Below are 24,648 nucleotides of genomic sequence, written 5' to 3'. Positions count from 1 at the left end.
AGGAGACAAGAGAAAACATTCCAGACATGACCTTACCACACTTACTTACTACTGAGTGAGAGTTTGTAAGCCGATAATCTGTGTCCCAACATCATCTGTATTCAACACCTTGGTACCCCTAGTCCATACATCACAACGCTCTATAGTTTAATGAGGCTCTGATCACTCATGTTATATTTAGCAGGTCTGGTGTTCCTGGCCCAATATGTCAACACTGTACTTTGGAACACCTTCATGAGTAATCAAGGACTCATGTGGGCTTGTAAACAGGTCACGTGCAACCGTAACCTCTAAGTTTATGTCTTATTCAACAACAGACCCTCTAAAGATGTATAATAAATGTGGCCTACTTTCTAGTCTACAAACAGTGTTTGTGTTCTGTATGACACTGGTTCCTGTAGATAGTGTTGGCTATTAAATATTCCGCCAGTCTCCCTGTTTATGATCAAATCGGGGCTGCCGTGATGGCAGACTATTTCAGGTGTGCATTCAGAGGAACTAACCCGAAACAGCAACTCAAGCAGCAAATTCATCATCTGTGCTACATGGGCAACAGCTTTCATTTTTTACTGCCGGAACCAATGGTTGCTGCGACCAAATTGGTATTATTTCCAGCAACATAAGACCATTATGAAAAATATCAATGCATGAATAAATTCCAATCTCGCAGTTTATTACAAAGAGGAAAAGGTAACCTTTATTCACAATTATGAATAGATGCAAACTGAATACTGTACATTTTGTTAGAAAGGATTATAAAACTGTACAATACAAAGCCAAAAAAACATGTTACATGTTAAAAGTCTCTCTCTCAATATGTTTGGCAAAAATGATTTTATATAACTTATTGATAAAAGAAAAAAACAGACTAAGGTTTGAAAAAGACAGTAAAATAAAATAAAAATAAATATTACAAAAAGATTAATAAATATTTCATGCAGCAACTACAAAATGAGCCTGAGAGATTTGTCTTTGTTGAAAAGAGGATTCATTCTGTTAAAAAAATACATAGTTTTTAAAGGTTATGATTTTGAAATGGGAGCAATTTAACACACATACTCATTTTCTGTTTTCATCTTCAAAAGATCAAATTGCACGGCAACACCAAAAACGGAGACTCATTAACAGGTGTGGGCAGAATGCATTCAAACAGAGAGAGAGAGATAAAAGACCACAGTCTGCACAGAAACAGCATAGTTTTCAGTTCATAAAGTGATGTACTTAACATCAGTTATAGGTTGCTCACACTTAGAATCCCCAAAGAGTAACAGATTTCTCAAACGTTAACATTTCAGTTCAACTGCCCCCTTTGGCTCTGTCATTACACTACAATGGAATACTACACGCATGTCATGTCCAGAGAAATGCTCAAATGAACTCTAACAACCAGTTACGTCGTTTGGACAATTTTGCATTGCTGCACCATAACTGTGTTACTTGACCCGTTCACATAAAACAAACTATGCTATTGGATAGATGTGTGGTCAGTGATGTGCACACAAATCACAAATGATTAGTCATGAATGACTTGCCATGTTTACTGTCATTCAATAACATGGACAGCATTTACATGAGAGGCTGTGCCACCATGAAGCTCATACAGCGTTGAAGTCAATGCATCATATTGTGGTAATTACTTAAACATGCTGACATCCAAGGTTATAATCAAAATTACTTACTCATCAATTTGACCTCAGATGTTTAATTGTTCCCATGTTGGTGGACCTCTTTAAAAACCTTTAATTGAGCTCTTAAGGTGACCTTATATGGCTAAAAAAGCACAAGGGCACTGGTGAGAAGCACTGTTAATTAGAGGAAGCTGATTCATAGGGAAGAGAATGTTGGCATTAACTCTTTGTGAGTTTCCTCTACAGCTGATAGGCTTACAGTACGGAGGGCACGGGGATAAGAGTTTTGAGCCCAGTGCCCGCTGTGAGTATTGGTTTGATTACACACACGGTTTGAAACCCACTCACTTGAAAGGGAATGTTTATATCCCACTGCTTCCTCATTTTATTTTCCAGTGTGTGTGTCCTACTAACAGTGAGAGATTTGGAGCCAATTAATCAGATCACTGTGATAGTCCAACAGAGCTGAGGATTTGTTTGGTCTCCCGACTCAGGTTGCCGCTCCGCTGAAGATGATGCCCTATTGTTTTGTCCACAGTCTCGCTGGTTGGATCAATACCCCAGCAGCCCAAATGCAAGCCCAGGGGCAGGTAGACTCTGCAGTATCATGTTTGCACTGGGAGCTCAATGCCACCCTTGTGTGTCAGGTGCCCGACACAGAGTCTGAAAGCCTATGATTTATGCATCCGGCTGTGCCACTCAAAAGATCTCACGGCTGGGCGGGTCTGCAGGGTCCACACACACACACACACACACACACACACACACACACACACTCACACACTCAGACACACACACACACACACACACACACACACACACACACACACACACGCACACACACACACACACACTCAGACACACACACACACACACACACACACACACTCAGACACACACACACACACACACACACACACACACACACACACTCAGACACACACACACACACACACACACACACACACACACACACACTCACACACACACACTCAGACATGGCGAGAGTGGGAGAGACGGCAGGCCCTGAAGGATGAGTGTAACTAAGAGAGACAGATGACGCGCTCTCAGCAGAGCTCCGCCATTCCATCCCGGAAACAGCACACTCACTCAGGACCGCTATCAGGACCAGCGGAGCGGGCAGCGAGAGTGGCTAACGGCCAGCGATTAAATCGCAGGGGCGAGACGCATACCAAACGGAGAGAGGAAACTTTTCCGAGCGCAACATCAAAGCGACCACCAGCACAGTAATGGGAGGGACTGTGATGGAAAATAACAAAAAGGCAAAGGTCTCAAGGGAATGCAATAATATACATATTGATACATACACATATACATATACAGTATGCATATTATATTACTGCCCCTTAATTTATGTTGTTTTTCTTAACTAAAATCATGTATAAATACACCATAGATTACAATACAATATAAAATACTTTTATGTGACTTTCTCAAAAAATGGAATACATAAGGGTTTGCTCAGGTAAGCTGGTTTCAAAACTAGCACCAAATCAGAAAGAAAGATAATCCCTCAGGATTGTTAATGATCAAGGCACTTGTTGGTGAAAAACACAATGACGATGATGGAGACGACAATGACTCACATTTAACATCTGTCTTTTCCGTCTGCACAGGTGATTCAAGGGAACTGAACCTAGGTCGGTCATGATTCATTATTCTCAGTCCACTCCTTGGCCCCGGGCTACAGCCAGTCTCACTTTCAGGATCGTTCAAGCTCTGACCAAATCATTCTGCTTCCACTCTTGCTGTCTCGATCTTCCAAATCCTTTGCTGTCTCGCTCTGACACATCTCTGTTTGTCCACTGTTCTCTGAATCTTCTTTTTCTCCTCCTCCTCTTCTCTTTCTTTCTTTCTTTCTTTCTTTCTTTCTTTCATTCATTCACTTGCTCCTGCTCAAACTTCCACTTCCTGGTGTCCACCTTGTGCCCCTGTGGTGGTGCTCACCACGATGTCGAAGCACGTCTCCATCATGACCCGAGACTTGCAGAGGTTCACGCAGAACTCCAGCTCCCCTGTGGCCTGGACCAGGGCCTCCAGGTAGTCCTGGGAGTCCATGTCGAGGTCTGGATCCACGTCGACTGGAGGAGAACAGGGGACAGAGGGGAGACAAACAAAAGACTGAGTCTATGGAGAAAAACATGACACATAAAATGGAATGACCTTTCCATCAAACTTAACAACAGGATTCATTTGATCCATTTTTCTATATGAGGAAATGTTGAACAATCAAATGTATTGTATAGAATGTGTGACCTTTACTATTTTATATATGAGTCAGTCCCTGGCAGGTCAGCTATGACACAATGAATAATTTCTCCCTCACATCACAGGTACAAAAAGACCTGGACTACCATGCAGTGAATACAGCACAATAGGAAACAATTTTCTCACAGGGATGGATACCTCACCATAGAGGCACCACTCTAATACTGGTTAGCTGGTTTGCTTCTTGCATTTTCAATTCTCGGATGAAAATGCAAGAAGTGTCCAAAGGTGGAGGGTGATCAAATATTCATTTTCATTCAGTGTTTGTAGAGTAACTTTCTGTCAGATTAGCCTGTCATTCATGAAAAGAAAACTGTGATTATTTTCCCTTGTAGTCTTTCTGCACAATATATTTCATAAAGAAATAGCTGTATTTCTATAAATATCTACATAAAGGATTTTGAAAGCTCAACCAACCAAGGAACATCCTTCAGCAACCGGTTACAGAAGGCCCACCGCAGCAAACTCTATTGACATCAATGATGCCCTTTACACATACGGTGCTCTCAAAGCATACTGTAAATATACTGTTTATTGTTGTAGCACAGGACCCGAGGGCTTCACTTTCTCTAAACGACTTTCCAAATCTGGGTTATAGTGAAAAAGAAATTCCCAAAATGCCTAGCCATGGACACACTGAGATGTTCCATACCCCTCCAGTCCCATCGCTGGACCACAGAAAGGGGCCTTTGTAAATGTGTTGTGTGGCATTGCATGGCTGGCTTCCCCTGCATGTGTGTTGTATGAATGATGTCAGAAACATGTTAAGGAACACTCACTCACCAACAACAAAAAGAGGCTCAGACAGAACATAAAGAGAAGCATGGGTCAGAGCCATGTATGTGTGATTCATGCATCTGAATTTTCACACTTGAATAAGGGGCATACATAGGTGGTCCTCTATTTTCAAAAGCCCACTGTTATAGCCTATAGGCATAGCATATAAATCTTGTGTCCAGGGTCAACCGGTCTTTAAGGAACACAAAAGACAAAGTATGTGTTTTTATATAAGGCAGTGCATTAAACCAAAGTCACATGGAATGACCAATATCTCAAATGGAAGTTGCCTTTGAGGAGGAAGTAGGGTACATTACATGTTTTAAACATGGATGCCTTCTAGAGGGACAGGAAGTCATGATGACAGCAATGCTGTTGGGGCAGTTCAGAAGAACACATGTAGATACAGAGAATGGAAATACCCTCTTTATCTCTACAAACACTACAGGGCTGTACCGCAATCTCATGTCTATATCAGCCACACCAGTAAATGGGTCATTCACATTCAGTGCAAACGGACCCAGTAGGCACCTGTAAACAATCTGGTATTAGTTCCCAAATGAGCTTATCCCTGCTGGGCTGAAAATGAACACCTTTTGCGATGGAGACTACAAAAGACGGCTGAGAACATAATTGAAATAGATCAATATTTTCAATTTCAAGCATTTTCTTCACAGGCATGTCATGTTCTGGAAGACAGAGCACAGAGCAAGACCCCTAATGTAGTCATCAATAAGAATGCAGTACATGCAACACAGAATGACATCATGATTCCTGTAACACTAGGCCATGTGCACTGAGATGGTGAAGGTGAGATGATAGTTTTATGGTGGCTAGTTTTATGCAGGAGCTGCTCAACCACTAGCATTAGATACTTTGTACATTTTTGCCATTTTGTGATGTGCTTGTAATTTAATTTAAAGGTATTTTGTGGAATAAGAGCCTCTTGTTTGAACAAACATCAAATTCAGTGTAAATGAATCCTTCATTTAGCTGAGGGTTGCTCTCACAGCCGAATGTTCTTTGCAATTCAATCGTAGCAATTCATTATACATCTCCTCTGATCTCATTTAGTTTCCAGCCTGCCAAGGCTAAATGCAAATGTATGAAAAATATTCAATTGGCATTACATACTCAAAAACACACCAGCTCACCAATGTCCCTCAGTTGAATTTAATTGAAAAAAAAAAACAAAGAAACTGTTTGCTGAAGCACTGTGAATGTGTAAGGATATCTGTACTCACATTCTCCCATCCACTTGCCGGGGTCAAGCATCAGCCGAGTCTTGGCGTCCTCCAGCTCCCTCTTCAGTTTCTCGTGCTTGGCCCTGAGCTCCCGGATCTGCTGCTGACGCTTCTCCAGCATCCTGAGCCGCGCGTTGAAGTACTGCAGTCCCTGGAGCCCCACGAGACCAGAACAGGAAGGGAGAGAGAGAGAGAGAGGGAGAGAGAGAGAGAGAGAGAGAGAGAGAGAGAGGAGCTTTAGCAAAGTGTGGTCAGAGAGGAATGATACCTGGAGCTCCGGGTGCTCTCGTCCCGCTGTCACTAAGCAGGACGCTGCCTGGATACCTGACCGTCGTTGGGTCTGCACCGTGTGCCTTGTGGCAAATCGCCGCCCCGACGTGGAAGTGCGTTTTTACCGCAGGGGATTAGGTCAAATTGAATCATGGGGCGGCTAACCCACCGGGAGACTTAGCTTCTGTAGACTGGCTGGATTAATTAGAGACGAGTCAGGGAATAAAATTAGCAGCCAAACTAATCTCTCACTCGCCCCTAATCTCCCAGGGAAGAAGAAAAAAAAAAACGTTTGTGTGAGGATTAGCAAGGGACAAGGCCACGAGGGACAGGTTGCTGGCAGGTAGTGTTGCAGGTGCAGATTATCCTGGGGTGTTTACTATGTTGCTGTGAGTATTCAGGCGATGCATGCTGCCATAGATAGCGGCTGACTCTGGATCAGTTCCTGCCAGCGCCTGGCGGGGTCTCCACCACAATCAGCTGCTCTCTAGACAAAGGAGAAGGTCTCACCCTAACCCTTCATGCTGTAGTCCATGCACATGGAGATTTTTACTGTAATTTCATTACTGGTTTTATGTCAAGGTTGATTTGGCTTGACTAAATTGAATCATTCTGCGGCACCCCAGCACCACCACCACCACCACCACCACCATTGTGATACCTCAATGCAGTTTCCCAAGTCAAGTCACATCCATCATTTCTAATCAACGTACCTTTTCAACATCCTGAAATGGCTGTCAGAAACGTAGGAGTGGGGAGGGAGAGGGGGAGAGAAAAATGTATAAGAGTATGCTAATGCAAAGATAATAGGAAAACATTAATGAAGAAGTCTTTCTTTCTTTCTTTCTTTCTTTCTTTCTATTTCTCTCGCTCGCTCGCTCCCTCCCTCTCTTTTTCTCTGTCTCTTGCTATCTCAGTTTCATACAAACACAAAGCCTCGCTTAGAGATAGCCACACACACACACACACACACACACACACACACACACACACACACACACACACACACACACACACACACACACACACACACACATAAAGACACACACATAAGGGGCACACAGACACACACATGCACACACTATAATTTTTCTCCTCTCCATTTTTCGTGCATGGACCGCCAGGCTCTCAAAGACGAATTGAAGATCATCTTTTCCTAATTGAAAATAAATCACGGTGCCATTCAGCTGAGTTAATGTCTTTTCCTCTTGACTTCTACACACAATTGACTGGGCGACCGTGTTTGACTCGTGGGTACGGTTAATGACCCGTGGATGTGGGGAGGGTAGTGCACCATAAAGAGCGATCAGGCAAGCCTCTGATAGTGAGGGCCCGGTCTTCATTCATCACTTGCACCTCCATCCCTCCATCCCTCTTTTTCTCTTTGTTGTGTTTCACTCTCTCTCTGTCTCCGTCTCTCTGTCCTCCCTACCCAGTATTCAAATGGGAGGGTTGCACACTCGGGCTATTAGTTTTACCCAAATCAATTAAGCTATTGTCAGTAACAGTTTAACTGATAACCTCCATGCCTCGCAAAGCTTCTACTTAGGCTCCATGTTTGAACAACCCTATACTAGCATTCTGGTTGAGTTAGCATCCTTATACTTTTTCCTACTTCTGGTCCCATGGGCTTTATTGATGTCTAAAGTATGCACACCTCACCAATGTCACAAAACCTCTAGCTTGGGCATCATTTAAAAGAACACTGTTTGTTTGTTTGTTGTTCAGTCAGAATGGTGAGCCTTACCTCAGCACCCATCCCCTCCTTGCGTTTCTGGAGCCTCTCCACATCATCAATCTCGTACACTTTAATCTCAAAGGGCTCCTTCAGGGTGCCACCCAAGGGGGGCAAATCCACCCACTGGCCCGCTGCCCCGGGTTTGCGGCTCAGGGAGGATGTGTCCGGCAGAGGGGCAGGGATCAGCCTTCGCCTCTGGAGGCCTGGAGGAATGAGAAGGTCGGAAGGGTCAAAAGGCTTTCTAGTGTTTCTTTATAGAACAGGCAGTGTGCCAGGAATATCCTGGAGTTTTTGCAAAGCCCTGCCTTTTAAATATTTATGAAGGCTCCAGAACAGTACGGTCACAGTAGATCAGGCAGGAGGGGAAAAAAAAGGGCCGTTGCAAAAAGCCACCGCTCTTTTGGAGCCTCTGATTACATATGCATTGAGGGCAAGACAGCAACTTTGGCTGATACCTCAAACGAGTATTAGAGCAGACGGATGCATAAATCTAGCAAAATACCTGGCACAAAGTAGTGATACACTTTCGGTTCACAGAAAAATATGGAGATTTGTGATAGGGATGAGGATAAGCACTAAACACACTACCTGTATAACTTACACTGTGAGTTGAATTCAAAACTACTATCTCTTAGTAAACTGCTCTATGCATTGTAGATGGCAGCAGGAGGGACGTTCCTTTCTAGAAACATCGAACTTCATTTAATGTATCCTTTTTTTATACACAATTTTGAGCATCGAGAATCCTGATATTGAGGATCCTCAAAGAGATAAATACAACACGGCATGAACAAGTTGAAAGTGGACACCTGGGCTTGCCAATACATGTTCTCTTTCAACCCTCTCAAGAACAAAATATGTGTTGGTCAATTTATCTGTATCTTGATGCAGCAATGTTGATTAGTAGTGATAATAAAAGCTTACCGTTTGATCTTTTCTTGGGCGACTTAGAAGCCTTTGCTCGACTCGATGTTGAGACCCCGCTCTCGCTCATAGAGTCATGTGCAGAGGAGGCGCTGCCTGTAGTCTCACTGTCCCTGATCATGCTCTCATAGCCACTGCTGCCGCCGCTGTGGTAGAACAGGGCAGTGCGGCCCATGGCGGGTGGAAGTTCTCCACTAAGAACGCTACTGTTGTCACTTCCATGCCCACTACTGTATCGCTGGGGTCGCCGTGGGGCTGTTATCTTGCTGTAGGGTGAAGGCAGAGAGGCAGGGGTGGGTGTCTCGCTGGGATTTGTAGCACCGTCGTTCCCATCTGCTGAGTCTCCGGAGCCCTTTAAGTGTTTCTTGGGACTACCAGAGGCTAGCTCACTGACTCGGCTGTTCGCGGCACGTAGAGCTTGCTTTGTGCCCATAATGGTGCCTCTGCCTGGCTTTGCAGTAGCACCCGGCACAGAACGAGTCGGAGTCTTTCCTGATGGAGGCAGGCTGGCATTACGTGCAGCTGAAGTCGTAAGAGATTTGGTGGAGGAACTAAGTGCCTTTGAGCCACTCGCAGACAGCACCTTTGCTTTGGTGCCACTGGGACCAATGGCTCGAGAGCTGATACTGGCTTTGATATGTCCAAGTCTGCTTCCACTTGTGGCAGAGGATGGTGGAGAGATTGCAGTAGGAGTTGAGGATGAAGTGGGTATCCCAAGACGAGGAACCATCCTACTTGATTTGCCAGTGCTTCCTAAGCTAGCACCACTGTTCTCTCTTGACAGTCCTGGTCTGGATCCCACTGAAGTGAGACTTTCACATCGTTCCAAGGACACCAGGCTGCCAAAGTACCTCCCATTATCACCTTTGCCCCCTCGTGCCTTCAGACTGGAGGCCGTCCTCAAACTGGATGTTTTGAAGCTAGCAGAATCAAAGTCCTCCTCTGAGGCTGAGGTTTTGGGAAGTGAGGATTTGGCTGCATCGCTACCTGACCTCAAGGCACTTGGAGACAAAACAATCCTCGTCCTCTGGTCTAGGCTTGACTTCCGAAGGGGTGGGGCAGGAGGGGAAATGCTTTCAGACTTCGGCAGGCCACTAGCCTTTTGTCCATTTCCTCTTTTACCTAAAGAGGAGAATCTTAAGCTGCTGGTCCCCTGCAACCCTTCCTGGCCCCATTTAGATTCAGATGAAGTATGAGGCACAGACACAGTCCCAAGAGTGGTGGCTCCCCGTCTAAGCTGTGGCATCCTACTCAAGGTGTCGGTTTTCTTGCTGCTAGATCTTTCACAGCCATCCACCACCCTTTGGGTAGAGGAGGAAACTTGTGCCTTGGGTGGGCGGGGAACACTGTTGCTGTTTCCATTGGGTTTTCTGGTCGGAATGCTACTCAGGGCATTTCTTGGTGACTTAACAAAAGATACAGAGTCTGTGGGCTTAGGATCTGAGGGTCCACTGGCACCGCGAAGCCATGTCTCTTCCAATCTGCTGTCTTGCCTCTGCAGTTCACGGCTGCAGCTAGCGCCTGGAGCAACAGACGAGGTAGGTTTGGTTTTCCTGGGTAGCGAGGAGTGAGAGCCATGGTGGGACTGTGGGGACTGTGAGGTGTTCAGAGTGTTAGCTCTGGCTGATTTAGGGCCTTTTAGGAATGCTTTGGTAGTATCAGGAGAGGCTGGGCACTTGTTCAGGGATGCTCTGCAGGGACTAGCAGTCTCACTGTCAACTTCTGAAAAGAAAATACCACTATCTCCCAAGGAACTCTTGGCCCCTTTCTGAGAAAAGGGGTCCATGCGTAACGCACCAGGTGAATCCAAGATAGAGGATGTGCTATCTGCTCTCACATTCCTACCTTTCGACATGTGACCTTTGGACGAATGGACTGCCTCACTGTCAAGCGTGCACACACTCATCTCACTAGGCCAAGAGCCAATCGAGGATTGTCCACTTCCGTGGCAAGTGTACAAGTCTTCCTGCGATTGCCTGACAGCCTCCAAGGTTGCCTGGGAGGCCTCCACTTGGGAAGTGTAGGCATCAAACTCATCGTTAATGCTGCTAATTATGCTAACAGGCCGTGATCCCGATGCCAAAGCCTGTAGGGAGCAATCACTGTTAAAGCTGATTATACTGGATGGTCTGCCATTATCTGGGATAAGACCAGGGGGAAGGTCTTCCACCACTGTGAACACCAGTTCATCCTCCCCATTCAACTCCACAGGTTGCTGAAGGGTGAGTGTGGTTCTTAGCACATCCCGCTCTAAACACCTGCCCCTGAGGGCTGCTCTGAGATGGCTTACCTCCAGGGGACTTCTGCTCATGTGGTGTGCTCTTTCCATAACAGGAGATCCCCCTTGCTCACCCTGTCTCAGAGCCTGCTGGCTCATCCCCACGGGAGGTGTCCGTGCAGCAGGGCCACTGCTAGCGCTACCTGCTGTCCTGGAGGACCTGGTTTGGGAAGGGGAGCTGTTGGGTTTTGGCAAAGGTCCTTTGTTGAGGTAGACCTTCTCTCGGACTACGGGTTCTGAATCTTTTGTTGCACATTTGCTAGGTTCAGAAGTGACCCTGTCTGAGGGAGCTCTGGAATGTTCCTTTTCAGGATTGAGGGGAGCAGGGTGGGTAGACCCTGTGTTGTGGGAAGGCTTTTGGAAAGAGTTCATAGCAGTCCTGGCAGAAAATGCTGTCTCCTCCAATGCTTTGCCAACCCCACTATTTAGGGGGGTTACCTTAGGGATTACCTGTGATCCCTTGCCTTCTCCTGTGAAAGTGGACGGCCCTTCGCTGCCATCAATGCATTCGAGACGTTCCTGCAATTCTGCAAATGTGTTGCACTTCAAATGATCCCCATCTCTTAAGGGACCGTCCTTTGCACGCTTCTTATTTAAAGATGGAATGATGGGTACGAAGGCGGGTGGGCCCTCATTGTCACTAAGCTCTCGGTCAGAGATTTGGGCTCCGCCAGGCCCGACGTAGATGACCGTGTCGCAGGAGTGCTCACTACTGGATGAGTAGTCCGGGTCACTGGAGAGCATTGAGGGCATGTCTGGGTCAAGGGCCACAGTCCTGGGGTGGAATGGCCGGAGATGCGCTGGCCGACGTATCCGCCCTTCTTCACAAGAACTCTCCCCACCAGAAGAGCTAGATGCATACTGAAATGGAGAAATAAAGACAGTTAATACCATGTCTTTCCAGTGAGCTACTGTGCACCTCCCACACACCTGATTAATGGAGCTCTTCTACTCTACTTTACTACTAGTATTCTCAGTATGGATAGGTTACATTAGGAAGCTGGAGATATTGAAATGCATATTGGCTGATTCAATAGCTGGATTTCAGTGCACAATTGATTCTACAGCATATTAGTTCCTCTAAAAATGACATGTCAATATCATCAAAGGTTAAAAGTGCAGGCAACACAGACAGTGCTTCAATGAATGGCATTAACATATATTGGCTGGCAACTTACGCTTCTGAATGATTTTTACGATCTATAAAGAATAAATACATGTCGTCAATCTGCCTAATTATGGTGAATGTATGCTGCACTAATCTGAATGCATACATAACAGACTCCCTATGGAAGGGAGCCATTGATTTGCTGGCACAGACACTGAATTATTACTGTAACAAGGCAAAAAATATGTCAAAATCTAAATGGCTTGAAATGTAAGTTATTATTTAACCTAGGATATTCAATCAGGGGCAGAATATCTAATTGAGTGCAAAGTTCAATAATGCCACTGTTGAAACAACATAAAAAAAACAGCCAGACTTCATTCAGGTTTAGGCCTCTCAGCCTCTCTACACACCCACACAAAATCACCCACAAAATGTGCAACACAAAGACAAAGACAAATAAACATATACATATATTTGTACCTGCACCCACAGATTCAAACACTAACCTTAGATTTCTTCTTCCTCATGCGGTGTATACGCGAGGCTAGCTGAACGGTGGTGAGCGTCTCGGCAAACTTGGCTGGCGAGTCTGAGATGTGGGCAATCATGGTGGTTCTGCAGTTGATGTTGCCCAGGGACTCCCTCAGCAGCATGGTGAGCTTGCTGTCCCTGAATTATTCATCAAAACAGCCCCTTCGTTAGCCAAAAAAGCCAACCCCTGCCATCTCTAACCAACCAACCCCCAACCCTCACTCCCTCATGATCACAGCAACCAGATCCTACTGCAATGGAGATATGCGCTATAGGCAAACAACATGGCAAAAAACAGTACTTCTACCATTCGGCACAGTGTAACAGAAATCCATAACATAAATTGTTTTTATGGCTTTGGCCAAAAGTTAAAGGCCCTTCATATTTTTGGTGTGCTGGATTTGAAGTGCTTAAAATGTCTCCAGCCAAATAGTAAGAAAAAATGACTTCTATCTAATAGTAACTGCCTATCTAAAGTCTGTCCTTCAGGGTGCCAATGGAAAGCCTTGTCTTGCATCTGGAATCTAAATGCCATCAATAACTTCCCACATCCATTCATTTCAGCCTCCCACAGCTTGCCATTTCCCTCTTCCAAGTCCGTTAATTGGGTCCATTGATCTGTCTGAGAATGGAGTCTGCAACATGTACAAGGTTGCAGCCAGGGAAACATAAATGCACATTGTATCAAACACACATCCACACACACACACACACACACACACACACACACACGCACACACACACACAGACACAGAAACACCCATTTCTTTACACAAACAGCATAATCAAACATGCACCTGTACGGTACGTGCTTGGCTCCATTTGCCAAGGCAAGGATGACATTGCCCAGGGCACCCAGGGACAGGCACTGTCCCCTTCCTCCATCGCGGGTCTGGCTGAGGTCGGACTCACAGCTGCCCAGGTCGAGGAGGTGAAGGCGACTCCGACCACCTGACACTGCCAGGGGCGCAGGGAAGACTTATTAGCGAGCAGTTACAGGAGGCAAAATTAACATTCAGCAGAAAGAGATTGTGCTTCCTCAGAGATAAAACCATGACCTTGGTACTGGGTTCTACAACTGCCAAGCTCCAAGGATAATAAATGAGTTGGCCTCCAAAGTATAAAAGAAAGAGTGAACACACATCAAAAATTAAAACAAAACAAAAAATCAATCACAGTTTTGAAGGAAATCCAATCGTTCTTGCATAAATGGCCATTTAAATGGTCTCAGAATAGCAGTTTTTTTTTAGGGAATCACTTTCTGTCTTATTTCTGTTTAATAGTATTAGAGCCAATGCAAAATGACTTCCAGGCCGAATCGCACGATTTAATACTCAGATACATTTTATGCAAATCTGATAAACCTCTAGAGTGGCACTGAAGGATTACGCTTCCGCATTTCCACTTTTGAACTGAGAGAAGACAGCGTCTTACAAGGAATAGTCTTGCTATTTATTTTGAACTCTCATTCACTATCTTAGACTTCTCTCATCATTCAGTACATACTACTCATCATTCAGCGCAGGCCACACATCAACTTGGGATAGTTTTTGTCTTTGAATTGAGAGAGAAGTCAGTGTGCCTTCGTTGGTGTCTATGAAATAAATAAATAAATAAATAAATAAATAAATAAATAAATAAATAAATAGGCCAAGACTAACTAAGGCCAGTATCATATTTTCTGGAAAATTGGTTTGGGTTCATTCAAAAGTCAGTCAGGTCAAAAATAAGTCAAGTGCTCACAGAAGGGAAAGCGGCAATGTGCCTGTTTTAAATAGCAAGCATCGAAAATTAACCTCACGTCAGCAAGACTCAAAAACACAGAGCGTATGGAATGATAGCACTCCATGGGAGTGGAATGCTAAGTAGCCTCCTCATCATTGGCGCCCGTCTATAAACATTCCAAGTGAGAGGACCCAACCCTCATTATGCATTGAAATTTATTCCGGCTGTGACCAGCGCCCATCTAGAGTAGTGGAGACAGTGGTGAAATACTAATGACCAGGCTAACGTCAAGAAGCTCCGCTGACAGGTAGGGCCAGGAGCGCTAATGAAAATGTGCCGGCGTCTCCTCCCACTGTGCTTGGTATTCTGGTTTCTCCCGCTATCAGTGGCACCAAATGAAGCTAATTAATATATGTTCAGTTGGACGGAGAGATAATAGACCTGCCGGGATTGTGCAACCCACTGCAACTGGCTTTCTTCTAATACTAATGATGCATGCAAAATATGTTCCGGGAGCCGGAGATGAAAGCATGCAGACTCATTTGAATTGTGCAGATCAGAGCGTTTCTACTGAGCTCAAACAAACGGGGAAAGATTTGACACACTAGCATCGATCCCACGGTGGGTGCTATGAAAATGATATGCTCTGGTGCCTAGTAGTAGAACTTTAAAGATAATATTCTTTAATAAATAATAAAATGAAAAAAAATTAATCTTCCAGGAAGATAGAAATTTCCCTGACAACTTGTTCCACTCCCAATAATTAAACCTCGGAGAGGTGAGTGAAGGCTCATTAAGCCAGTGATGGAGACGCAGTGATGAGCAAGTGTGCTAACCTCCCCAAGCTGTTTCACAAATGACAACATACTCACTGAGTAACACCCACCCACACACTCTCAGTCAGACAAGCGCAAGGAGATCAGCTTGCAGGCATAAACACACAAGCACAGACCAAAACACAAGCAGAGCAGCCTTTTTATAGTAATGCCAGTAATACACACACAAGAGCATAAAAAACATTTCTGACACATTTTCTGAATCTACATACACAGACCTTGTACCCAAACACGCACAAACGCACACGCTGACTCAAGACAAGCACAACCACAAATAAACAACACACACACACACACACACACACACACATACAGCACTAAAACATACGCAAACACACACACACACATACAGCACCAAAACATACACAAACACACACACACACACACACACACACACACACACACACACACACACACACACACACACACACTCACTTCCTCCTTTGGCGCTCTTCTCCATGCGGTACTGGTAGACGTGCAGGGTGAAGAGCATGTGGGAGTTCCTGCGCTCCTCCTCCTCACAGTCGGGCCGACTGGTGCTCCGAGCCGCCAGGGCCGTGTCCAGGTAGAAGGCAGCCCTCTCCGCCGTGGACGCTCTCAACTCACTCTGATTCTGGAGCTACGGAGAGAAAGAGAGAGAGAGAGAGAGATAGAGAGAGAGAGAGAGAGGGCAGTGAGAATGTAAACCATGCAGGCAAGCAGTACAAAAGGAAGAAAGCAGATTGCCAGGGCATGATCAACACAATAATGGGGGGGGGGGGGGGGGGTGAATGAGAAGAATCTGATAATTGGACCACAAGGCCACATCTCTGGCTCTGAAAGTCGGGTCTCCAAGGTGACACCCTTAAGAGAAACACTAACAGGAGTGGGGGAGGAAGATAGAGGTGAGGAGGTGACGAAAAATAGGTCAGGTGATGAAGTCACTGCACAGAGGGAGGAAGCTCTCGCTCAATTAACAAAAGGAGGAAAGACCTGCGAGAGCAATGGGCAAATGACCAGAACTAGAGCACACTGCGGTCCACTTTCATTGAGAGCGGGGGTATTACCTGAGATCCAGAGACGGGGTCCTCACGCAGGAAGACACCTGGGGATTGGCTGTCCTGCGCGCTGCCTGACGTGAGGTCGGCCAGCAGGTCGGTGAGGGCCTCGTCTCGGCCACAGATCTCCACGGCGGACACACGGACGGAGAAGCGGGCGCCAGCCTTCTCCCGACGCTCCTCGATCAGCTTGAAGAGCCAGGAGATCGCACACGGTGCCACACCCAGGCTCTGGGTCGAGCTGTCCTGCCCAATCATGGTGAACGTCTTGCCTGTGGCGGGGGATCAGGTCAGGGCAGGGTAAGTGGTAATGCAGATGGACACGCCAAACAGGCACAACCCGGCATTCCATATGCACTGAGAGCAACAATCAGCAACAACACTGGGGCCTCTCCCACACTGTATATTTCCCCTTGGGGCTCAATAAAGTATCTATCTATCTATCTATCTATCTATCTATCTATCTATCTATATACTGACAAACATATATATATATTGTACTGAAAAATATAAATATATATATATATATATATTGTACTGTATATACTGACAAACTGACAAAGATACTGTATGTCGGTGGTCTCTCCACAGGTACACACAGGCAACCAGACACAGACACATGAAGTACATTTAGTTCACATGTAGACTACACAAATGTAAATGTGCACAATTTCTGGGGACAACAGCAGCATATAAATCATTATAAAATCTCAAAATGAAGAAACCCGGGAGCTCTAATCCTGGTATATGTATTCCTGACACATTTGCGTTGAATAATATTACCATAGCCTAGCGATATGCAGTAACACAATGGAGGCTAAAAATGGATCTAGATGGGCTGTGGTTCAACTCTGCATTAGCGAAGCTGAAACGGTAAAAAGCTTGTGGAGATAAAATAAATGACAGAGGTATTTCAGCGCTGTACGCGAGTGAAACTGATGCTGAAGCCCAACTGAACACACGAGTCCTCAGCCTCACGGCAGGGGGTAAGCTAACCTTCTCAGCAGGGGGTCGAGCCAAAGGCCGGAAACCAGAGGCATGCGAGAGGAGGACGCGAGGGGAATGCACGCTTGCATGCTTAACAAACACAGAGCATAAAGATGATCCTAGTAGCCTACTTTACATTCCGTACGCAACCACGACTGATTAAGCAGTCTCATACAGTAGAATGAGAGAGAGAGAGAGAGAGAGAGAGAGAAAGTGTGTAAGAGAGAGAGAGAGGGGAGGATGGAGAGAGAGAAAGAGAGTGCTAACAGCTACAGTTTTCCTCCTCATACAAAACACTCAGGGACCGTTTCTGAGAGGGCTTCAGAATCAGTTCAAAATGTGGACCCCCCCGCCTGCATCCCCCTAGCCATTGTCAGTCATTGTGATGCCTTCTAAAATGAATTCGGGAGAAGAGCTTTGTACTTTTTTTGGTGGGGTTCGGCACACAATGGTGGAGTTAATTATGGGGAAATGGAGTAGAATTGGTGGAGGCATGCAGCTAGCCATGATGTGTGTTCAGTAGGGGTTAAAATTGGATTTTTGAAATGGTGGCCATGCTTTTCTCTCCGACCGATGCCCACATGCACTCATAGAATGCCTAGAGTGTGTAATTCATAATTTTCCACATCAGGGGAGATTGTCGCTGCACTACACTTCTCAGACAGTAAGGGTTTCGGGCAGTGACAGTAACTATATTTGAGGAGTTGAGTTTTCTTCATGACAACGCATTCTTTTATCTCAGGTGACTTACAGTAACAGCACGTATCAGCATGCACAGAAGAATTCACCACATAACCAACACAAGCAGTATACAGTACATTCTGAAAAACTAAGTTAATGCTTGGAAATGAATGAAGTTCCCTTTTGTGGCATTGTATCAACTATTCACTTACAGTACATAGCCATCACAAATCACCACATACTTAATACAATACATACTGTAATACACAAAATCCAAGGAAACTGATGCCCAAGTGTGATGTCTGAACTAGTGTCCTACAACAGATCCCCAGTGTACAGTAGGAGACAGGCCCATGTCAGGCTAGAGAAGTAGTGGTACTAACCGAGGTTTGTGTGGCCGAAACAGAAGATGCAGCCGTCTGCTCCATTGACCACTGACTGGATGACCTCTGCAACAGTTCCTGAGCAAACCTCCGCCTTGGACACACAAGGGGAAAAAAAAAACTTCAGCCAGTGGCAGCATCACAATTTGTGATGGCCATTACATAAGGGTCAAAATATAGCTAAGAGACTTCACAAACGAGGCCTCAGACTTCAAAGATTTATTGATGCCAGTGCCCAAGGACAACACAACAATGGGTGTGAGAGAGAGAGAGAGATCAGGAGTTTTCTTGACGTTGCATCACATGAAACAGTATGGACTGTATTCATTGTGATGTTTGTGATAAGTCTTGAAACTGAGCGTTGAATTTACCTCTATTAAAATGTTCATTCCCCCTACTTTTTATCTGCTGTTTCTTCTCCCACGGCGTGGGAGTTTTGTCGCACATAATAAGGTCTCTAACCAGTTGCTTGTGTCTTCTAGACATATTCATTATAGATTGCACCCTTGGGGCTGTCAGGGTGTTGCCACAGCTTGCAACAGAACTCCACCTGTCGCGGGCTCTACTCTTACAACAGAGGAGAGGAGAGAATCTGTGCCATTTCCGTGATAAAGTTTTCAAACTATGGCATATTGCCTCAGGTATGTTTGTGTGTGTGTGTGTGTGTGTGTGTGTGTGTGTTTGTGTGTGAGTGTGTGAGTGTGTGTGTGTGTGTGTGTGTGTGTGTGTGTGTGTGTGTTACATGTGTGAATGTTTTGACAGACTTGCAGCACGACCCCAAGCTCTGATGTCTGCCTCTTCAAAGGCTTCCGTCTGTTTTGCGCACTGATCATCAGAGTTGATGATGTACAACAGGAAACCCCCCCCCCCCACACACACACACCTCCCACCCCCCCTCATCCGACGCCAGCCCGCACCTTTGCAAACCCCCATGGCGTGCGAAAGGAAGAGGAACACAGGGGCGCAATCTGCTCTTAGTGCCTCTTCCCACCTCCTGTGTACCGCTGATCCGGCTTATGGTTTAGTTAGTGTGTGATGGAGCCACGTACCTCCCAAGTACACTCCCCCACACACCTCTCACTCACCCTCGTGCCCCCCAGGAACACTTTGATCTCTGTTTAGAGCACTGACTTGCCCCACCCCGCGCCCTGTTGTGAGATCGTATGCATATTCTGGGAGGCGATGGCATTCAAAGTATTTGTAGGCCTAGCAAATGTTGCCCCCCGATTTCTAAGAATGGGTAAGGGCACCCCTCCCCCACGTCTTGGTGATATCTCCCCCTACCCACATATAAACACACACCCCTGCCCTCAACCTCCTGTCTTCACTCCGGAAGGCCCTTGTAATGGATTTGACACATCTGGTGTTATGTACTGTGGATTCATTTGCAATTTTATTTCATGATATATGACGATCCCTTACCACAGAAATGTATGTTTGAGCTTTGTGTTTCTTGGTCTGAAGAGACAAACTACAATCACATCTAAAGACTTTGTCTCCATTGTTTTTCACCTCAGTTGAGGGTATTTGTGACTTGCCAAAACACCGCTTGAACAGGCTTTCTCCCTCAAGTGGGTCCGACCCCATGTGTCTGGTTGAAATGAGTAAAACACCCCAGGACACTCACTTGGGAGGCATCCTGGCTGAAAATGGCATCGAAGGCAAACATCTTTGGAGCGGTGGCCGAGCGCCTCTGGGCAGTGGTGGAGGACGTTGAGGGGGCGTTGGGCGAAGGCTCCAGCAGAGTCAGCTGTTTCTTGTGGCCGTCCACCTTCAGGAAGGACATGGACTCAGGAGAACCTGGCACGGGACATATCCGCACCATCACTTTGACCTGTGATGCAAAACAACAGACAAAAATTAACGTCAAACTTATAATGTCGAAATTTATGTATGTTATCCATTACTTTTTTTTTTACAGAAACTTCAAACGTTTTTTAAAATTCCAACATGGTTCGAACAAACATCTCTTCAGTCTTTGAGCGTCGAATCACAACAGCTGCTCGATAAAAAATATTGAAAACGCCCCCCTCAGACATCAAACAACAGCTGGAGACGCACAGACACCCCAATGCTAACACTAATTAGCGAGCCACAGAGGCGTTTCCACAGTCAGCGCCGACGGCTCACCGTTTCCATAGCACTGACCCAGGTGACCCTACCGTGGCAGCATGAACGTGAGGGAGTGGCACTGTGCGCAGCATGCCACGTTAACGTCCTTCAGCTGCCCTGCCAGGGATTCGAGGATTAACACCCCTTCACACATACACACACACACACACACACACACACACACACACACAGACACGCACACACACACACACATGGTGGTGTTTGGATGGCATACAAGTTGGCGGTGGGAGAGTTGTTGCTTCAGATTTCCAGCCACTCCTCCTCGCTCTTCCCAAGCGCCTCCAGTCAGACTCCAATGTGGCGGCGCGAGCCTCCTGACGGTCAACTGACACTTTGGGGTGGGTCTGACGGACACACGAGAGCCTCTCTCACAAGCCTCGGCCAAGTGGAACCGCCAGCTCTTTAGCGGCCAGGAACGGGGGAGGAACAGAAAAACTGGATGGATTTTCAAGTGGCAAACAATGGTGGGTGTAAAAGTATACAGCTGGCTTAACACTACCCACTCCACTCTTGACAGGTCTAATCCTCCAGAGTTTCTTTTCCTTTGCCTTTCCTTGTCAAGTTCTTTATTTTCCTTTTATTTATTTTTTTTGAAAGCAGAGCCCATCAGAAAATCCGCTGAATCTGCAGGAGGTGGATGAAGAAATCTCAAAGTCAGTTCTGGCACAGAGCTCTTTCATGAGCACCATAACTGACTGCCTGCTGACCAAACAAGTCATGTCTTCAACACTGCTGCAGTGGGCTCAGCTGAGCACAATGCTTTGTGGAGCAATAAACGCACCCTCCATTGTACAGATGCAATTAGACTTCCCATCATTAAATGGAGACTCCTCCAGCCGTAGTTCACAATGAATTCGCTCACAAATGCTTGAGACCTTTCATATAATTGGAATTATGCAAACTGTAAATATCAGCTTCCATAAATTCCCATTCTAGTGCTACCTGATAAGGAAAATGGGGATGAGCATGCAACAGTGCGACCTCATCGCCACTCGAACTAAATAACAACTGGAGTGATCTGCTAAATGTTAACGGCCTCTTTAAACGGTGAATATGGCTCATTTGGAAATTAATGGAGTGCATGACGATGACAACATCAGGCTAAAAAACCTGAGCTGTACCTAATGTGTAATCTGGTTTCATGGGGTGGCCCACCTTCGGAGCACGGATAAATCCATCTAGTGACCTGGAACTGGGCCAACGATGAGGTAATGCGCTGGGACAATCTCTGGGGGTCTGGCTAAGCCGTCTAGCACATCCCCAAACGAGACAAAGAAAGCTCTCACTGGAATGGTGTACCCACCAATTCTTACAAAATGACCAATTCAAAGATGTACTTGTTTTACAAAAAAAAAAACGTTGAATGTGTCCTAATGGAGAACAAGCTTTTTAATAAAGGGAGCGGCACTTCCCCCACAAGAGACCAATCAAACCAATGGATAATGAAGCGATAACCACCCACATATATTGGGGTGTTTGTGTTTGGGAGCAGGACAGGTAGTGTCTGTATTTTGGAGTCTGCACGGTGACGCACAGAGTTAATCTGTGCACAGGAACACGTCTGGATTAGGGATCAGAGAGAGGAAGCCGTCGACTGGACCTGTGAAGGGAAGGGCTGGACCTACAGTATTAAAACAACTGCAGCTAATACTTCCTGTTCTATTGACCCTAATTTAATTAGGTCTCTGGAAGAAGAAAAAAACGCATCTGTCTTCACAGCAGGAAGCCTCATGTGAGAAGCAAAAAACAAAAGAAACTACTATTTAACGCTTTTCTTTCAAAGGGCTCTTCAAGGCTCTTCCTCCACTTCCTTTCATGCACCACGGCAGCTAAACAGGATCGGCGTTCCCATGCAGCTCGGCTCACTTGTCGTGCCACCCTCCATTAGTCAACAAGGATCTGACATGAGAATGGTCTTTGCCACGGCAACCGCAGTGGCCACATGAGAACCACTCCACATACTATTACACATCAGTTTGTTCAATAGCCTTGCAAGCAAGTGATATCCAAAGCTGACTTTAACTGTCGTATTTTAGAACACATCACTAGAGATGCAGTATAGACGGGCAATTCCGGGCAAAACTGTCACATTCATAACGCCAACACAACGCCATAGTATTTAGTTGACGTTATGGACGTGACATTTTTGTGTGGAATTGCCCAGAGAGAGAGAGAAAGAGAGAGAGGTAGAGAGAGAGGTAAACAAGCATATATGTATATATATGGAGCATATACTATATATACACAGGGCATGATTTCCTCATCAGTGGCCACAAACGGCTAAACAAACAAACAGCACCTGAACAAACTTGTGACAGGAAGCTGATGTGCCACATCCCGGCCCGCCTGATTTAGAGGCCCAATTTACTCTCCGTGCGCTCTGAGGCAGCGCTAACGCGCCAGGACATTCCCTGTTCGCTATTTCAGCTTTTATGGCCACCAGGGAAGGCTCTGGCGAGCGCAACAATAGAAAGCCTGCGAGTTTTATTGCCGCAGTGCTGTAGATAAAAGAAATGCAATTGCAAACAATGAGGGTCCTGCGTTGGGCGAGGATGGAATTGCTATTCGCCTGATGCGGAGAAATGAGATGCAGGGCCACAGACAACTTCATTTCCTGTCTAACTTTTACTCTCTGTTGGGAAAAGGCAAGGGCAAGTTCTCCATTATTTTTCAAACGCTGAGGAGCCGCCACACATAAAAGAAGACTCTTCCTAATGATTGAAGGGCAGTGAGCTGTCAAAATCGCAATTAATCTTCTGATACTGAGAGCACTGCAACTCTGCATCCCACAACATCTCGGCAATTTCCGCCACTCGAGACTGAGGGGGAACAATCTACCAGACAAGCTGCATATTGTTTTGCCAATTAAACCTGGCTGCCTGCCCTTATTACAGCCAGGGTCCAGTCCCATGATATTACAGCCAGAGTCCAGGCCCATGTTATTACGGCCACATATCCTGCAAAGTGTTTTCTAATCAAGGCCTCTCACCAAACCCTCCCTCAGATGAACTGCCTCGCTTCTCAGTCCTCTCCACGTCCACCATTCAACAACTCTCTTCTTCCTCCAGGCCTCGAATCGTACCTCTCTCCAACCTCTCTCTTTCGCTCCCCTCCTCTTACCTCTCTCTCTCTCTTCTTCTGCTCCAGTTACTTCCTTCCCTCTGTCCGCACTCCAAATGACTCTCCTTTCTCCTTTGCCATTTTCTCTCCATTCTCTACCTCTTTTCCCCCATTATACTTGTAGCAGTGGGCTCTTCCAGGCTCGTTTGCCTTTCTGCTACAGGGGCCCATTGTGTGAGCTCCATTTTGTGCGGCGGATGTGCTGACACTCACCGGGCCTAATTAGGCTCTGTTTTACATCCAGCCGACTCATTAGCGGCAGGCAGCTGCCTGTGTTTTTTTGTAATCCTACCCAACGACTACTGTGTGCTTGACTAGGCTTGATTTACGCCTGTCATGTCTCTTTTTTGGGGTCAGGAGCAATGTGTTTTTCGCCTGAGTTGCTTACCGACAAAAAACTTACTTCAAGACCATGCACAAATTTTGCCAACACCAGTGATCACATTATGACGCTGTGATGTTAAAGTTATTGCCTCTGGTCCTAAGCCCCTGCCTCTGCTCTCTTAAGTCATCAAAAGTAAATCACTACAGATGTAGGCGAAGGCACATTGCAGTCCGTTTGCTTACAGCAACCATTTGCAAGTTCAATCTAAATGCAATCTTGCCATACTTCTGAATCTGTGCCAAATGTGAGATCACCTGCTCTAATAACTCCTGTGAGGGTCAACCCTGGGCCAGCCAAGTCTGCAGCACACAGCCGTATTTTACTCTCTCGAACCCCACTCAACAGTGAAAGACCTACATTGTTCTCAAGAGCCCAGACCGCGTGCCGCACAAGCAAAGGGGATCAGCTAACTTGAGCGGAATAACCGGTCAGGCCTGCAGCACGTGCGACTGAGTCAAACAATTACCAGCACAGTGCTTTCCACTGCAGAAGCATGCCCAGGGCGTCTGACCGCAAGTCATGTGCTGTGGTGGTGACCTGGAGACACCTCGCCTCCTTCGCTAATCACACT

At 46.0% G+C, this 24,648-nt stretch overlaps 1 protein-coding gene across 1 annotated transcript in view; it reads right to left on the bottom strand.

Moving 5' to 3' along the window:
• Positions 1-652: 652 nt before the first annotated feature.
• Positions 653-24,648, bottom strand: part of kif26aa (kinesin family member 26Aa) — a 34,191-nt gene continuing 10,195 nt past the window's right edge. Inside the window, exons 3-13 of the mRNA XM_076272885.1 lie at positions 20,067-20,273; positions 18,440-18,533; positions 16,398-16,660; positions 15,787-15,970; positions 13,588-13,747; positions 12,766-12,928; positions 8,871-12,009; positions 7,956-8,149; positions 6,922-6,942; positions 5,939-6,089; positions 653-3,730 (exon numbers count right to left, since the gene is read on the bottom strand). Coding sequence (XP_076129000.1) covers positions 3,546-3,730; positions 5,939-6,089; positions 6,922-6,942; positions 7,956-8,149; positions 8,871-12,009; positions 12,766-12,928; positions 13,588-13,747; positions 15,787-15,970; positions 16,398-16,660; positions 18,440-18,533; positions 20,067-20,273 — 4,761 coding nt within the window. The 3' untranslated portion in view covers positions 653-3,545. The remainder of the gene's footprint in view (positions 3,731-5,938; positions 6,090-6,921; positions 6,943-7,955; positions 8,150-8,870; positions 12,010-12,765; positions 12,929-13,587; positions 13,748-15,786; positions 15,971-16,397; positions 16,661-18,439; positions 18,534-20,066; positions 20,274-24,648) is intronic.

This window comes from Alosa pseudoharengus, unplaced genomic scaffold (assembly GCF_046254945.1).
Source record: "Alosa pseudoharengus isolate Yale_2024_CS ecotype anadromous, Long Island Sound unplaced genomic scaffold, YU_APseudo_1.1 YU_APseudo_1.1_scf_7, whole genome shotgun sequence".
NCBI classification, from domain to species: domain Eukaryota; kingdom Metazoa; phylum Chordata; class Actinopteri; order Clupeiformes; family Clupeidae; genus Alosa; species Alosa pseudoharengus.
The sequence above is the reverse complement of the archived record's forward strand: the minus strand, read 5'-3'. Positions and strand labels throughout refer to the sequence as shown.